A 16,080-nucleotide genomic window follows, 5' to 3' on the forward strand; every position below is an offset into this window, starting at 1 on the left:
GCCCTTGTAGCTTTCTGGGGCATTGTTCACACTGACTTTCTGTTAATCATTTTTTCTCCAGTAATAATAAGAAATCTAATTGTACTTTTTTGGAGTAGTAAAAGCAAAAGCACGAGAGGATGAAGGAGCAAATAAAAATGAGTTTTTAATATTAAAAATTCCTGGGGCACAGGGTGTGTGATGTAGTGCCATCTTGCAACTGGAGGGATGTTTTCATTATTGGTGTCTGTTTTCAGTGATTTGCATCTTTCCCTTAGATTGTATTTTACTCTTGTTCTCCTCCCAGATGAGAATGCCTCTGAAAAAGAGAAAATACACCGAACTGTTTTCTTGCTTAGATAACTCAAACATCATTTAGTTTTAAAAGTCTAAGGCTGACCACGTGCATTTGAATTTATGGGCATTGAAAAGCGTAGCTACTTGTGCCAAAGGGCAATGTAAAGGAGTAAAACTTTGTATAAGAAGACTTGTCACTGGCGACTGTCACCTCTACCCACAAGCTTGGGCACATCCCTGTGGGTGGATGGCTTCAGTGGTGGAGTGCCTTTCTTGTGTGCCAGCTCTCCCAGGGCTGGCCTGGCAGCGTTTGAGCCGGCTGCCTGTGACCTCTGCCTGCAAATTGCCATCCCCTGCCAGGAGACAAGCCATGTAAGCTGGCAAAAAAAAAAAAAAGCTCCTTTTTGGACCTAGAGGCAGTTTTTCTCTGTGGTCAGACTGGGATTTAGTTGGCATTTAGCAGCTGCCTCACTCCAGCCCCCCACCGCGGTGGGCGAGTCGTGTCAGCAGTACGATGGGCTCAGAGCTGGGGGATGCTCTGCTGGGAGGGTTAGCTGTCTGCACACCACTGAGGTGCCTGCTGAGCTCTAACATCTGCCAGCGTGTCGAACTGGATGTCTATCTGATTTCTCTTCCCTACCTGGAGAATGTGGAGAAAATAGATGGTGGTTAATTTGGAGACTTTTGTACTGAAGCTCCTTACAGCATTGGTGTCTTAGGAAGAACTTTGATATGTCTAAAAGTTTTCAAAGCATTTTTCTTTTTCTTAATTCAAAGGAAATTGTGTGCCAAAGATAACATTAAAGAAGCATCAAAGACTCAATAATATTCTAGAAGTATCAGTCATCATTGCTGAGTGACATACAGCAATGTGGTGCTTATAGCCTGGGGCGTTCTCAGCCCTGTGGAGATCTTCCCATAAACAAAGGAAATTCTTCAATGCCCAGGTTGTGAAACCCTAAGTGTTTTCCACATGGCCCCAGGCCATATGTGCCATCAGGTTCTTGTCATTAATGTCTTTGTTTTAAGTCACTAATGGAGCAACATTACATTTGGGTTAACATTATTTATTCAGTGACTTCTAAACCAAACTTTTTTTTGTAAAATAACAGTACAAGAGGTTTTGTTTAAGAGAAAAGGAATATCCCAAAAAGTTGCATGTCATATCTTTAAAAATGTGCTGTAAGCCTGTACAAGATATTTTGGTCAGAAATAGTTTGTTGTCCCTTTGCTTTGGAAAGATGAAGGCAGGACAAGATTGAGCCAGAGGATCATTTCCCTTTTTCTATTCATGTGAAGGACTTAAATGCTGAAAAAGTATTTGTTTCTAAGAAAACATTTCTTGCCAGGTAAGAAAACCCGACCACAGCTTTCTGTCTTGTTTATTGACACTGACTGAAGTGCAGTTCTCTGCAGCCTTTGGCAGCTGTGTGTGGCACCCTGAAGCCAGGGTGGGGCGGGTTGGTTTCCACAGGACCTTGTGTAATGGGCACCAGCCATGCATGTGACACTTGCTCTTTGCATCAAGGTCCTTCTCCTGCCCACCACCCCATGAAAGATGGTCATCCAACTTACTGCTCCTGGTAGCAGAGGGGTGCAAAGAGGCTTGGTGCAAAGAAAAGGGCATCCCAAGGTGTTGTCTGGGAGCAATGAAGGATGTTTCGTGTGTGTCCCTTACTTCTTCACTACACCTGCTCTAGACAGGGATGGTTTGGTGTTTTCTGCACCCTAAACCCTGCTGGCCCTCTCCAGAAGCTGCCTGGCATCATCTTCCCCTCCTGCTGCCGGCTGCACAGGGACTTCTGCAAAATGCTTCCAGTGCTGCTGCAGCCAAGGATCAGCTTCTCATATTTACCCTGAAACCATGAAGTTGTAGCCCATCTGTTTTAGTGCCGCTGCCTAGGGCAGTGGCTGTATTCATCCTTCAATTAACTCAGTGCAGTTTGAGTTTTATTTTGGTTGGAGTCTGTAAAAGCCCTCACTGCTAGGGCTGCTTGGCTGCTGCTGAAAACATTTTGTGATTGCTTGAGCTTAGTTTCTGAAATTCTGTTGGTACTTGTACTTTGAAAAACAGGGATGAAATGACATTTTCTATTAAACTGTGCTGGTTTTTGTGGCTTGAGAATCTCACCAGCAAATAAATTATGGCTTTGTTTCTCTAAGTCAAGTGATTTTTTTATGTGTATCAATTGGGCATAGAGAAGGTGCTAATAAGAAGATCTGGGGGCTGGAGACAAATTTTCTAGAAGTTGCTTTTCAGGCACAAAAAGGAGTCTGTTGTATGGGTCAGCAAATGGCCACATCCACTGGGCTGGTCGTGAATCTCTCCAGGAGTTAATTTTTGATACATACTGCTGCCAAACAAAGCAAGATTAGCATCTTACAACGCATGCTTTCTGGTTAGTGCCTAGCTGGAGCTTACAGAAGAATGTTTATGCTTTCTTACATCTTTTCATATTTGTGACTTACACCATTCTTTGGTCCTAGACCAGTTCAGAACATGAAATCAGACATTTTTTTTTTCTCCTGATCATGTTGGTATTTGGTCCACATGGCTGAGAACTGGCCTCTTTCACAAAGTTCCCCACCTGTATAGGCCTCACCTGTATTCAACAGAGATATTATCAAATAAATCCAAAGGTTGGGGTAACAGCTGCTGTCTCAGCAGATAGATGATTGTTTCCTCCCAGACAGCATTAATCTCTGATGGTAGAGACCAAGGTGCAGGTATTGACATCCAGCAAAAGAAAACTAAATCTGAATTATTTACAGTAAATCTCTCTGTAAGTCCTACATTGCTTTATGGGGTTAACCTGCAGAGTTAAGCTGTTGCTGCTCTTTTACCCTTGAACTGGCTGATCTCTGGTGGGGAGAGAAGCAGTCATTTCAAGCAGAGGTAAACATTTTTATTATTTCTTTAAAAGGAATACACAAAGACAAGTGCTCTAAACGGTTTGAGGCAATAGTAAGTTTTCATATCTGCAGTTAAAATGTACACTCTGAAAGTACTGCAGTTGTCCAAATTTATACAGTGGATAAAATAGGAGTAAGAAAGAAGCAAAATAATGTAGGGAAATGCTACATTGTAATGTCACAATTAGTCACATTTGTGTTTATGGAGAATCTGAGATGTTCTCCTAGTGTTTGTGTCTGTATATGAATTTTCTAAATGGCTGTATGGTTGTCTATTGGCAGAAGCCCATTTCTGTGGAAGTGAGTACTTATGATGGTCAGTCTACACTTTCCAATTTTTAATTGCAGGTGGTTCACACTCAAGATGCATAGTTTCCTTTTTTTTTTTTTGTGAATTGATATGCTCAAAGGAGGGCATTCTGGACCCAGAGAGCAAGCAATGACATTTGTGACTGTTGCCAGAAGCTGCCTGTTGTGCTGCTCTGAGCTTTCTGTTTTCTCTGCATTTAAACAAATTGCAAGAAGCCTTGGAGTAGAGATGAGATGAGATGAGACAAGATGGCTTCAGAATGAGATGCTGAGCAGATAGAGTGGGATGGGTAGGTGAGTCCTAACAGGATAACATGTGGAAGCAAACCAAAGTACTGCTCAAGGATGAGGGGAGAGGTCTTGCATGGAGGTGGAGATTGCTAAGGCTGGGGGAAGGCAAAGTCCTGGAAAAGAGAGGAGTGTGTTGTGAGTGAAGAGGATGATGGTAAGCAAGTGCTGAGTATCCAGAATTTCTCTTGTGATTTGAATATAAGGAAACCAGAGGTAGATCATCAGGAAACTTTGCACTTCTGAATGAAACAGAATGAGAAAGGATGAGCCACTTAGATCATCCTCAGAATTCTACATATATTAACTAATGACATTAAATATTGCTTGTACACACTGCCAAAGTAAGAACAAACACTATGAGTTGCTCAGAGTAAAGCTGGTGTAACAACACTTGTCAGAAGCTTTATACAAAGCTGAAGGAAAGTGTTTACTGTCTTACAAGGTAAATTTGGCTTTTGGGAAATCTGTGTGGTTTTTAAGTACATATCATCTGCAATGTGTTTGTAGCCCAGTTAATTCTAAGGGAAAGTATCTATCAGCTTGAAACTGGTCTCAGTTTGAAATTGCAATTTATGTACATGGACAGTGTCCCTGATCTAAATGCCCTTGGTGATGAGAGTGCCTTCATACTGGTAGAAATCTGACCAGTGCTGGTAGGATTGCTTCTGGACAGAGCTGATAGTATCAGCTTATGTATTTATGTTTTCCCTAATGCTCTAGGCCTTTGGAGAAGAGTAGCTTTAAGTTGAATTGCATCTCGCTTAGGGCAGAAAATACAGTTAAGATAGAACCTGATGCACAGCTTGTAGAAAATTATTTTATCCTGGAAACATTTAGCAGAGCTGAGTTACTGTGAAAAAAATCTGAGAACTGACAGTGTAGTTTATTGTGTTAATTAGAAAATGCTGCAGCATTAGTGAGAAAATGTATTTTGGGTCCGCATTTTCTGTGGGTTTTTTATCATGCCTGTAAGTGCTTTTCAGATGCTTAATTGGAGATTCTGTACATGGAAGCCTGTACTATCTGAAAATCAAACCTTTTTCCTAATAATGAATTTATAAACACTTTTGATGTGTTAAATGAGACCACATCGGTTAACCTTTAAAAACAGGTAACTAATAGACAGGGCTGGTGTTTGTGCTTATTCTATTTCATCTTTGTGTAGTAGGATAGTTTTAGTAATAGAAACATTCTTGTTCAGAAACAAACACTACAAACCTTCTGCTTCACTGTTTCACTGTGCTTATGTTTGCTGCTACACTTTAAAAAAAAAATCACAATGGAAATCACCTTTTGTTTTTTCATTACCTCGTGTGGGATGGCCAGAGGGTATTCTCACACTGTAAAGGCAATAAAGCTCACCGACAGATTTTTTTCTAACAAAACCCTTCTGCACAGCTGCATAACATAAATCATTCCTTCCCATTTCTGAATGTTAGCTATTTCTTGTATGAAAGTAACTGCTGTTCTTGTCTGACTTTAACAAGGTTTCAGGTTTTTCATTTGGCACAAATATTGTCACTTTTTATTTTTATAACCACAATGTCCTTAGCTGTAACAATTGCATGGCTTGAGTGCAAGCAAGTATAGGTTAGACTGCGAAGATGTTTGTATTTTCCAAACAGTCAGCTCATATTTTAAAAATACAGTGTGTGTTGTCCTTTACTTAAATTATTTATTTGTAAATTCAACTCGTGCATATATTGCCAAGACCCAGAGTATATCAAAAGTAAATTCAGGGGGTGGGATAAGAGCTGTCTTCTGGGACTAAAGCCATTATTTTTACTTAAAAATTTTGCCCCTTTTCCATGTGACATTGCATTGCTAAAGGATCATGTTACAATGCTTCTGGAATGAATCGACTTGCACTGCCTTAATTAAAGGTATCAAAGCAGGAATGAATAACCCTGGCTGCATCTGTTGCTGCTGATTTGCTTTTACTACCACAGTGAAGCATGAGCTGCTTAAGGTCTCTCTGCAGATTCAAGGTGTTCTTGCTGTTCTGCAGGATGTTGTAGAGCATCTGCAGGAACTTCCAAAGATCAAACCCCATCATAATCAGGGGGATGGCAGTTTAATTGAGTGCTGCCTTAATAAGAAAGTTAAAATTAATTGTCTTTATAAAGCCCACTGCCACCAAGGTGGTCTGCAAGGTCTGCACCCTCTTCATGCACGGAGCTAAAATATGGGGTAAAAAATGGAACAAAATTTCTGTGCAGTCAGGGCAGGGAGTGTTCTGGGAGGGTCTGGCAAAGCCTGTGCCAGTTAAACTGGAAAATATCTCCTTCCACTAAGCTCTAGTTTAGAGATATTTGACACGACTGTGTGTGAGAGATGGACTACAGCAAGTATCTGAAGAAGACAGATTGCTTACTTGAAGGGGAGGCAAAGTAAAATCTCTGCTTCAGGCTCAGTTTTGCAGGTCTTAAGGACTCTGAAGTGGAGATGCCTCTTAGGCCAAAACTCAAGCAACAGGTTCCCAGATTGCTTGATCTTTATGTAACCTTATAATAAAACCTAGAAATTCCTATTGTGTTGGGTGCAGCAGGTGAGCAGACGATTGCGAACAGAGCTCAGGCACGAACGCTGCAGTCAGGAGTGTCTTCAGACAGCAAGGCTGGCTCAGCTTGTGACCCTGTGGTAGTGAGGATGGAATAATTCTCACCAGCTCCAAGGCAGATAAGCATCTTGCTGAAAACCTTGGTGACTTGTGGCATCAGAACTGAAGCTGGTCAGAGTAGTAGAGCAGTGGATCAGAGTCGAAGTTTGCAGCCTAGCCCTGAGCTCAAAATGTCAGATCAGTTGTAAAACAAGTCATAAGGGTGACAGAACTTAGAAGATATTGGGATTTTATTTTTTAAAAATTGTATTTGAGAATTAAAATTTTGGAGTAGAAATATGTTGTTACTTTTAATATATACTCACTACTTCCAAAAAGAGCTTGTACTCAGTATGAAAAATCTCCGTTCTTTTTTCCAAAGTATTTCGCTGTCCTTGCATACTCTGATTTTATTTTAAGAGTTGTTACTTGCCATCCAGAAGAGGAAAAAGCTAATGGCAGGAGTAAGTTGCATGAAAACTCATTTATTGGAATATAAATTGAGATTTAAAAAATCTGATGTAGTTGAAAATGGAACTTATAGATATATACATAGTAAAATAATATCCATTCTTCCTCCTTACGGTATGCTGGCTTCTGATCTGCATGTTTGCCATTTTTCAGATTTGTTTCTATAGTTTTTTTACTAGCTGGATAAAGAAAATACCTTTTCATATTTTTAGTTTAAGTAAAAAGGGGGAAATTTTAACAAGTTGTTCTATAATAGTAAAAAGTAAGTTTAGAACCTAGGTGCAACATTATCTTAATAATTTTGCTTCTGCTTTTTTTTTTCTCTGTTAAAATGTTTCCTATGCAACGTTAAGATTTTTTTGTTTTCTTTCAGATACTGATGAATACAGACCACCTGTCTGGAAATCTTACTGTAAGTATCCCAGCATTTTGGGGTCTTTTTCCAAGTTAGAACTGAAAAAGTTTCAGTTGGATGCTTTAAAAGACTCAATTATCTTTTCATCAGAATGTGAGTTGAAGAGGCATCAATGGGGTTCACTTCAGTTTAGAGATAGGTACAATGAGGTAGGTTCACTACCCCAAGGACAAGTGAACACAGATTATTTAGAGGAGTAGATGCTCTGCCCCTTATTAATGTGCATTGTCCCACTCCTGCTTGGTCCTGCTTACAGTGGTTTGTCTGCCTAGACCAGGGCTTACATAAACTCCATTCATGCCTTAAACTTGGTATCTTTGCAAACTCCTAGGGCTCCTGTGATCTAGTCCTTTGCATCACTAGAGCTGAGCTTGAGCTGGTTAAGAAAACTCAAAATAAATAATTTTCTTCAGGAATTTGCTGTTGTAGTAAAACGAGAGCATTTGTTTGGCCTGGTTGACAAATCACAAGCTGGTTTTTGGAAGCCCTGACTAGAAGGGCCTGGTTTCCTACCAGCCTGCCTGTGCTCTGCAGTTCTTGGTGTGTGTGTGCCTGTGCCCAGGGGGCAGCTGGCCTTGCAGGCTGCCTTAGTCAGGTGTGCAGGGCAGCAGTCCAGGTGTCTTGACCTGAGATCAGAGTGCCACTCTGTTGGGAACTTCACAACTTGCTGGTTTTGTTTCAAAAAAACCAAACCCAAACCAAACCTAAAAAAACAAACAAACAGCCATTTTTAAATGCAAAAGAATTCCACGTAAAGGAATGACCTCTTATTCGACTGTGCAAATGGTGGTTTAGGGACATGGAAGACAACATGACAAAAATGTAAAAGAGAGTCACAGCTTCCCACAGTGGCTCACCTATAAATTCTAGTTCTTTGTAGATAAAAAAGCCAAGATGTGAGACATTTTGAGACTCAAGGAACCACAGCAAGAAAGAAGAGTCTTTTGTGAAAAGCCGATTTTGAAAACAGAATGTTTATGTGTATAACACACTTAACAGTTTAGGGATGTTTGTATATATGCAGCTTGGTGTCTTCAGGCTGGATAAAGGGATTTGCTCAAGCAACATTTCACATTGTGAAAATGTTTGTTCTCAAAAGGTTGAGGAGATTTAGCACTTGAGAAAATGTAGTTACTTTAAAAGGTTTCCATCCTGCTGTGGGAGACTTTTTAATCAGAGATGTGGAATTAAAGGCTAGGTGAGAACCATGGTTAGAAAGAGAGCAAGTGTAAGAGAGCAGATTCGATTATTTTTTTCAGCTCTGTACCTTCTGTGAACTCAGGGAACACTGCTTCAGTTTATTCTACACAATAATCTATAAGAAGGAGGTTGAACCTCTCTAATACCAGATCTTGACAGAAGCTGAAAGCCTGGGCATGTGCAAATGTGTTTGCACCTGCTCTCCAACATGGTTTGCATGTATGGTTTGTGTGCGCCCGCTCTCCTGCAACATTGGGGTTTGCCTGCTGTGGTGAACCTTCCCGTGGTTCAGAAGTAAGCTCTGAATCCTGAGGTTTCATTAGATTGCTGTCTCATGACAAAGAGGAATGTCTTGTTTGACTTCCATGGCAATAATTACAGCAAGGAAAATCTGGTATTGAACAGTTTGAATTGCATATGTCAGTTAGAGGAGGAGGGATAGGAATCCTGTTTTGTAACTAAGCTAGTCAGCCTGCTGTGATTCTTACTGGAAGAAGAGGAGAAAGGTATTGCCATTGGTGAAAAAGAATTTCCTTTCAGAAAATCTTTTCAGCCTGGCTTGAAGTAAGGTGGGAAATAGTTCTCAGTTTTCAGCCAGTTTCTGTGGAGCATGCTGATTGTGGGTCTCCTCTTTTGTGAAATTCAGAAAAATCTTAACTTGTTCTTTCACTTTGTTTTTTTTTCCTTTGAACTTGGCTCCACAGTTCTCAGAATTAGATATAGACAAGATCCAGTGCCATCAAACACAGCTTTTGCAATAGAAGCTAGGGAATCTATGTGCTGGCAATATAAATGGTCATGCTATGCCTAAAATGATAATTGTACTTTTATATACCAGTATGCTGTTCTTCATCACTTGCAAAAATCATTTTTGTATTACCCAGCATGGAAATGACTGATTTTAGTAGCAACAAGAAAAACCATTAAATTTTTTTTACTTGGAACAAGGGGAATGTTTTTTTTTTTCCAGTTTATCTTATGATTCAGCGATCATTGGGCATCTTGCCATTTTCTCCATTCCCATGTAGGCTGACACATATATACAGGATTTGCCAGTGGAAAAGATTTGTGATCAAATGAGAATTGTAATGAAGTCAAATTGTATTGGTTAAATTAATGTATGGTCTTATTATCTGAAGAAGGTGATGGCACAATGTAGACCTTGGTATTCGTACTAATGATTGAAACATAATTTAATTTTAAAATATTACAATTCCAAATGTCCATTTTGCCATTTCTAGTGTACTATTGAAATACTAACTTACTGTTGACAGCCTCATTTTGAAGGTAACTTGCCAAACCAGATTCAGTTGGCATAGAAGTTGAAAGTCATTCCTTTGGTATTATACTATAAAGTCTGCACATACTAGTAGCATTAAATTTACATCTGGTTGTAAAGATCTGTTCTGACTTGATGAAGCTTATTTTAAAAATAGAGAAAAAGGAGGAGGGAAGATAGAAATGTAAGTATTTGTCATAATTTGGGCCTTAGCTATTTTACTCTGCCACTCAACTTGTTATGTCTTTAGATCTGCAAAGGCCATCTTTCTCTTTCTTCAGAAAGGTCCTCACTGAGCAGTGGCAAAGGCAGAGGGTTTGAGAGTGCACAGTTCTGAATGATTCTTGTAAAGTCTTCATGTATTGCAGGTGACTGGGTGTGTACCCAGCATAGTAGGATTGGGCTCCATTTGCTTACCGAAGAAAGTCTGACAGCAGCCTGATTTCACATATAATGAACTTTAGTTTGTGTTTATTATGATTCTTTTTCTGATCTGTTTGTTGGAACTTGTCTGATCTCACCTAGTTATTCCATATTACTTGATAAATTCATTGTAAAGAAAATCAATATCCTGTATCCATTCTGTTTTTCTGACCACTTGTTAGTAATTTTTTATATCCTTCGTATGCTTGTGTTAAACTTTGCAGAACGTCTCCTTTATTTAAACTGCAATGTTTAATATTAAAATGCCTAACTTACACAATGATTCTCTATTAATTAGAATTTAACTTCTGCCTCCTCCCAGTGTATCAGTTGCAACAGGAAGCTCCCCATCCTAGAAGAATAACCTGCACTCGTGAGGTAGGTATCACAGTGTTCAGTTTGATACAGTCTAGTAATTCCATGTCTGTACTTAATTGTGTCCAGCCCATGGAGTGGTTCCTTGGGACACTTTGTGCTGTGATTAGAGTGAGTAGCCTTGGGGCACTGGTACTCGGAAATCCATTTGTTCTAAAAATGGAATTTAAAGCATTTTGATGTGTATCATCATTTACTGAGAATCATTTACTACTTTTTGATTCTTAGATATATGGAAACATACATTTTCTCCTCATTTTCTCATGAGGATCTCATTTGTCAATGTTTTAATTCCCACAGAATTAGAACCTTAATTTTTCTGTATATATTTTGATTTCTTTAAAATAAAAACAACAAAGAAATTTTAAAAACCCAAACCGATCCATAACTGAAAGCACCAGCACAGTTAAAGAAATCATATGATGCTTAACATGACAATTGTAATTATTTTGTAATTATTTGACTGCACAAAGTATATGTACTCTGTAGTCGGGGAGAAGTTGTAAACTGATGGAGGAGTCTGGGATATTCAGTAAGATATGTTAGCATTATATCCCAGGCTAGTTTGGCTGCAGAGAAGGGCTTGGAGGTCTTTTGTCCTAGGTGGTAATAACTCACAAGCAGATTTCATATTAAGTTCTTTTTCATAATGTTTCTTAGAATGCTATTAGCTAATCCAGTCAAATTAGCAGAGACATAAATGTGTATGCAGTATCTTAAGATTAAAAATTTTTACTGCCTCTGATGTGATGAAAATTGTTCAGCTATTGATCAGATACAGACTGTCCTCTTTTTAGAACAGAACAAGAAACTTGCCAGCCAAATATAAAAGTGTCTGTGTAGATCTTCAAATATGAATCACACTGACTACTACAACTTTCTCGTCCTCATTTTCACTGAATTTAAATTCTGCTAATTGGAAAATTTTACTAGCTCTAATAGAGATAGTTAATTAAAAACTTGGACTGGTTTACAAAGCAAAATTTGCTATGGGTGAGTGGTGGCCTCTAGCCTGTTACAGTCAATGGGGGACTTGCAAAAGTATCACAAACAATGGAAACACTGCTAAGTCCTGTCATCAGTGGAGAATGAAACGCAACACATTCGTGTCTGTAATGTCTTATTTCTATTAATTTATTCCAAAACAGGATTATGACATATGAAAAACTTTAAGTAAGTGTAAAACTATCCCTGTGTCAGAGTGAACAAAAAAATGGAGACATTATGTGTTTTAAAATAGCTTCTTGAATTTTGCAGAGTAAACCTGTGTCTGTGCCATGAACACTGTTGAAGAAACTGAGAAATAAAAGCTGTAGATTTAGAAACTAGTGAGAATAGAAGTAAATAACACAAAACTATGAAAGAATCAGTCAGGTAATTATCTGCAGAAAAGAGCATATTAAATAAACATTTTATCATTGAGGCATTAGTTTATTTAAAAAGAAAAAGTTCTTGGAAGCTTATTTTTAACTAATAAAGGTAAAATTTAAAAGTACATTATCAGTGTGCATTTTCCGACTTCTGCATTAATTCTTTATAATGCTGATAAACAGTTTTTCATTATAAGTGTTATAATGAAACATTTGTAATTTTGCAGCTGAGCTGATTTGAAGTGAAAATACATTCAGCAAGCAGTAACTTGTTAACCTTTCTCTCTGGTCTCAGCTTCTCCTGCTTGTGTTGAGCTTTGTGATCTGTTCTTTCTCAGCTGGGTTTCTATTAGCAGCCACACATGAGTCAGTGGGGAGCAGAATCTTTTCCTAAGTGGTTGAATTATTCAGCTGTATAAACAAATTCATAAATATTAGGAAGAGAATTTTGGTCCTGAGAACATCAAAGAGGTCAGTGGGAATGCACAATATGTAATTTGGTAAGGTATTAACACATAAATTGCCCTTCTTGCCTTATTGTAATTCACTTGTTGACAAAAGCAGGAGTGATGATTAGGGGAGAAAGCACTTGTTAAAGAATAATTGGAAATCACACCATAAAAAAACCCCAACCCTTTATTTCATGTGCAAAGGCACACATTGTACAAGTGCTGATCCTGAGAGGTGTATTCAACAGAATGACCTACTTAACTTGAAATGCTTCTCAAATACAAAGAATTCAAGTTTCTGCTCTGCTACATCAGTTTCATATCAGAGCAACACACAGATCAGTGGAGAGATGCTGAAGTAAAAAGAGCATTGCATTCATTTGGGATTTTTTATTGTGAAGGTGCAGCAGAGCCAAGTCTTTAAATACTCCATGAGGTTAAAGTTGATAATTCCATAACATTCTGAGGTTATTTGACTTCTGCATGAGGCTTGCATGCAAATGATAATGTTGTTTGTCTAATTAATACTGTATTTCCTCAATGAAATTAATATTTTTTGTGCATATAATCTTACACACACATGTGCATGCATAGGTATATTTAGGGCAGCCTTGACTTATATATAAAAGCATTCAATTAACAATTTTAAATAACTACATTAAAAAATGCATAGTATGGAGATAATTAAAATCACTGGCTTTTTCTGTCCTTTTAGGAGGCTTCATCCTAATTCAGTGCTAATAGTTAATAAACCTGTTAAACAGCATCTCTGTGTAGTACTGTGAAAATGGTCAAGAAAGACAGAATATGGGCATATATAATGCACATGCTTATTAGAGCTGTTTGTAAAGGTGGCTTTATCTGCATGATATTTGACCGAGATGACTTTCCAAATTTCATTGTAGCTAAGCTCTTCTCCAAAGGAATGTCTAGTATAAGGTGCTTGCCACGTCTGCCTGATTTGTCTGTTCATAAATTTGCTTTCATTGCCTTCACCCCTCAGTTTGAAAAAATGACAAATTAAGCAACGGTGGATATCTTGTTGATCTTTGTGTTTCTTGAAGGTATCATAGGGAGACCATAATTTTTTCCCGTGGCCTCTGCATTAGTGTTATACAAATAAACTCGTTGAAAACAAGTATCTCATGCTTTTTTCCCCCCATTTTTTTTCCAATGTAGAAGCAATTTTTAAAACCTTGCCAAGCAAACAGCAACAGGAAATTTTTCCCATAAGTAAAAATCCTGAGAAGTCAAAAGGCAGTGCTCAGCTGATCTTTGCTGGATACAAAGAAAAAGAAGCAGCTATGGCTGCTCTTACTCACACTCAGCAATACTTTAGTCCAAAAATATTGCCAAATCAGAAAAGAATTCTGCAGAGGATAATTACACTCTATTTTCAGCTATCAGCTTTAGCTAATAGGACCAATTGCTTGCTATCATCTTATTTTAAAATGTATTTCCTTACTTGGATGGGTTTAGTTCCAGTCCGGATGTTTTGGATTTTGTCTCATTAACTTATGGATGACAAACTGTGAAAGTTACACTATTGAAGCTTCTGAACTAAACTGTTTTGGCTTTCAGTGCTCAGGTGCAAAGGGAGGATATGTGGATGCCTGCAACTGTCATTTGTAGAATTAATTTTGTAGAATACAATCTGCCAGGAACTCTTTGAAGTCCAAGGAAATACAAAAGACCCAGAAAGCTGCACATTGCTTCTGGTTCCAGTGCAGTTAAGGATAAGAACACTGTCTTAGTTGCAGAGAGTGCAGTTGGTGTAACACCTGTCAGAAGCTTTACAGAAAGCCTGACAACAATGTTTACTGTCTTACTTGGTAAATTTGGCTTACAAAGAGTCTGTGTGGTTTTCTCAGTGCACACAAACTGCACTCTGTGTGTAGCCCAGTCATTCTGAGTGAATTAGAAGGCCCCTGCTGAGTTCTGATGGAATTTTCTTAAAGTCTTAATGTATGTCAATATAGATGTCAAACCCCCCTAATATTATCATAAATGTAAAAAGTAATGAAAAAAATCTCCAAAGCACAAATAAACAGGCAATAAAACTCAGTGAATTGAGGTTCCAGCTGCACTGAGTCTTATGCAAGCAAAAAGTGTTGCACATCAACATTGATACTGAAGTTATTGCAAGCTGGTAAAACGGATCAGTAGAGACAGTGCTAACAGAACGGGTTATTTTCCTTTTTAACTCATCATCCACTAAAATGAACTGCAAGCCTAGCTACAAATGCCTGGAAGTCCTGTGGGATTTTTTTCAGATGCTTTGTTCCAGTCATCTGCCTGTTCACATTTTCAAATGTTTGCACAGAGTCTATTATAAATTTTCTTAGGACTTGCAAGTACTCTGAAGATGCCCTGTCAAATTACTGATCCATTTCTGAAAAGGAATGCTTTTGCTTATGTAAATTTTCCAGTTCTGTCTTATAAGTTCACTGACATAACGATAAAATCTCACTAGACAGACAACAAAATCTTATTCATGACAGGATTCTTCTTTTAACAACTGCCCTAAACTAGTTTCTTGGCTTAAGGGTTTTAGTTAAGAATTGTAGCAAGTTTCTATGACAACAACAATAAAGTGCTTTCATTTTTTCTCTGTTTATGTTGCTATCTTCTTACTGAAGAAATAGCCTACATTTAACAAAAAATATCTAAGATCTTTCTTCTTTTTTGAAATAATCCTGTCTCTTCAGGCCCTTTGAAAACAGCTATCACACCAGGCAACTCTTGTTTGCTGTTATAAAGGAAAAGGAAATATTTTAGAACATGATAAATCTTTCCAGTGATGGAATGTTTTTTCCAAAGTGATGAATCATTACAATAGCTTTTTATTTGCTGGGAATGTTGAAGAATTGTTATTAGACTGTACATCTGGATGTATGTTGTTTTTTGTTGTTTTGGATATCTGAAATCTTTATACTCCACTGAAAAACCTGGAGAGAAGTGCTGATATTAATAGGCTTTTTGTTGAAAAGATGGAAAAAAGAAACTAATGTGGCATTCTGTGTTTCAGCATAGCTGGATTGTTTTATACTTCTGTAGTTCAAGTTGTATAACTGTTGACTTTTATTCCCCAAAGAGTTTCCCCCTTTAAATTTAGCAAGAAAGAATAACCTGGTAGTTTAGATTATTAGCTGATTTCTGTGGGATATGCTGTTCCTCACTTGGCTCTAAACTTCCTGGACAAATGAAGATGCATTACTTCATTTAAAATAATTATCAGGCAACTTGTACCCTGACACCCCTGCATATTGTGTACATTTACACCATAAGGTCTCTGGAGCACAGACAAGGTGGAGTTACACTACATAACACATGCACACTTGCTTTTGAAGTCTTTTAGGTGATACTGCAGATCACACAGTTTAGTGAAGTCAAGAAGTACAAGAATTAGGCACTTGATGATTTACTCAACCATTTGCCCTCACTCTCAGGGGCTGTAAAGTAGTGGCTTTATTTTCAGCAGAGGCACCAACAGCTCTGTGATGGAAGGTAGCCTGTAAATTTGAGAGGTTTATAGATGTTTCACTGTATTAGTGCACTCAACAATATGGTGCACTTACATGCATGAAATGCAAGCTCATTTCCTCTATCTGGCACTTTGTAAAAGCAATATTTAATACCATCAGTTTGTATATGCAGTCCTGAGGATGACATGATCCAAGTGGCCCATCCTTTCTCACTCCATTTTAAGC

The 16,080-nt window shown here is 38.2% G+C and overlaps 1 protein-coding gene across 2 annotated transcripts in view; it reads left to right on the forward strand.

Moving 5' to 3' along the window:
• Window positions 1-16,080, forward strand: part of CHN1 (chimerin 1) — a 93,422-nt gene that overhangs the window by 14,280 nt on the left and 63,062 nt on the right. For both annotated transcript variants that reach the window (XM_053982512.1, XM_053982513.1), the window contains exons 2-3: window positions 7,233-7,271; window positions 10,499-10,554. In XM_053982512.1, coding sequence (XP_053838487.1) covers window positions 7,233-7,271; window positions 10,499-10,554 — 95 coding nt within the window. The remainder of the gene's footprint in view (window positions 1-7,232; window positions 7,272-10,498; window positions 10,555-16,080) is intronic.

The sequence above is a fragment of the Vidua macroura genome, chromosome 7 (assembly GCF_024509145.1).
Source record: "Vidua macroura isolate BioBank_ID:100142 chromosome 7, ASM2450914v1, whole genome shotgun sequence".
In the NCBI taxonomy this organism is placed as follows: Eukaryota; Metazoa; Chordata; class Aves; order Passeriformes; family Viduidae; genus Vidua; species Vidua macroura.